Source organism: Frankliniella occidentalis, unplaced genomic scaffold (genome assembly GCF_000697945.3).
Source record: "Frankliniella occidentalis isolate FOCC.00 unplaced genomic scaffold, Focc_3.1 Scaffold321, whole genome shotgun sequence".
Classification (NCBI taxonomy): Eukaryota; Metazoa; Arthropoda; class Insecta; order Thysanoptera; family Thripidae; genus Frankliniella; species Frankliniella occidentalis.
This window is the reverse complement of record NW_026267445.1, coordinates 237,276-238,092: the sequence shown is the minus strand read 5'-3', so window position 1 is coordinate 238,092 and position 817 is coordinate 237,276. Positions and strand designations below refer to the sequence as shown.

Here is an 817-nt window from a genome sequence, read left to right as displayed (position 1 = left end):
ACCCAGGCCCCACCCCGCCACGCCACGCCCTCCTCACCACCATAGTCTTTCTCTTGCAACTCCAGCACCATCCTCCCTTCAATCCCGCAGCCCTCAAAGTCTTCGTTCCTCAAACTCCACAGACCGAAGCGGCCGCTGCGACTCGCCTTCATCTTTCGATGAAACTGCAACGCGATGACCTTATTGCCTGAGACGTGCACTTTCCTCCCGTGACCCGCGCGTCATAGAACACAACGCAATTCGACCCCCAAGGAGCCCAAAAATTGAGATAGCTCTATTTTTGACAGGTTTTGATGTGTCGTTGTTTTTCTTTGTTACAGAAACATGTTCCCACCCAACTTGGTCCAGGCTACGATTCAACAGGTATGCATATGACGCTTCGGTAACGGACTCTGTCACGGCCAGCGCCAGGGACTGGTTGACTTTGGTGTTCGTGCCAGAAAACGCGCCGAGCGGTGGGAGGGGGGGGGGGGATGCAAGCACAACGGGGGGCGGTTTACTTGGCTCGGCGTTTACACTGGGATCAATTGTCCTTTGCACGGAATTAATGGGGAAAACTAGCCTCGTTTGTGTAAGGAAAGGAAAGGGGGAGGGGAGACTGCGATGGGAAAGGGGGAGGGGGGGCTCTGTGAGTGTAAAGTGACAGGGTGATGGAGGAGAGAGGGGGCGGTGGTGCGAAGAAGCTGCGCCGGGCTTTAATTGTGATGAGACGGTCGTCATCGCCTCCCCCAACTCCGTCCCCTTTTCTAAACTCGTGGACTTGTTGGCCTGACACTGGCGGTGCTGGGCCTGGGCCGGGGCGGGGGACGGGCGGGAC

At 57.2% G+C, this 817-nt stretch overlaps 1 protein-coding gene across 1 annotated transcript in view; it reads left to right on the top strand.

Moving 5' to 3' along the window:
• LOC113211495 (excitatory amino acid transporter 1) overlaps positions 1-817 on the top strand; it is a 76,424-nt gene that overhangs the window by 69,028 nt on the left and 6,579 nt on the right. Inside the window, exon 4 of the mRNA XM_052273976.1 lies at positions 321-363. Within this exon, the coding sequence (XP_052129936.1) occupies positions 321-363 (43 nt within the window). The remainder of the gene's footprint in view (positions 1-320; positions 364-817) is intronic.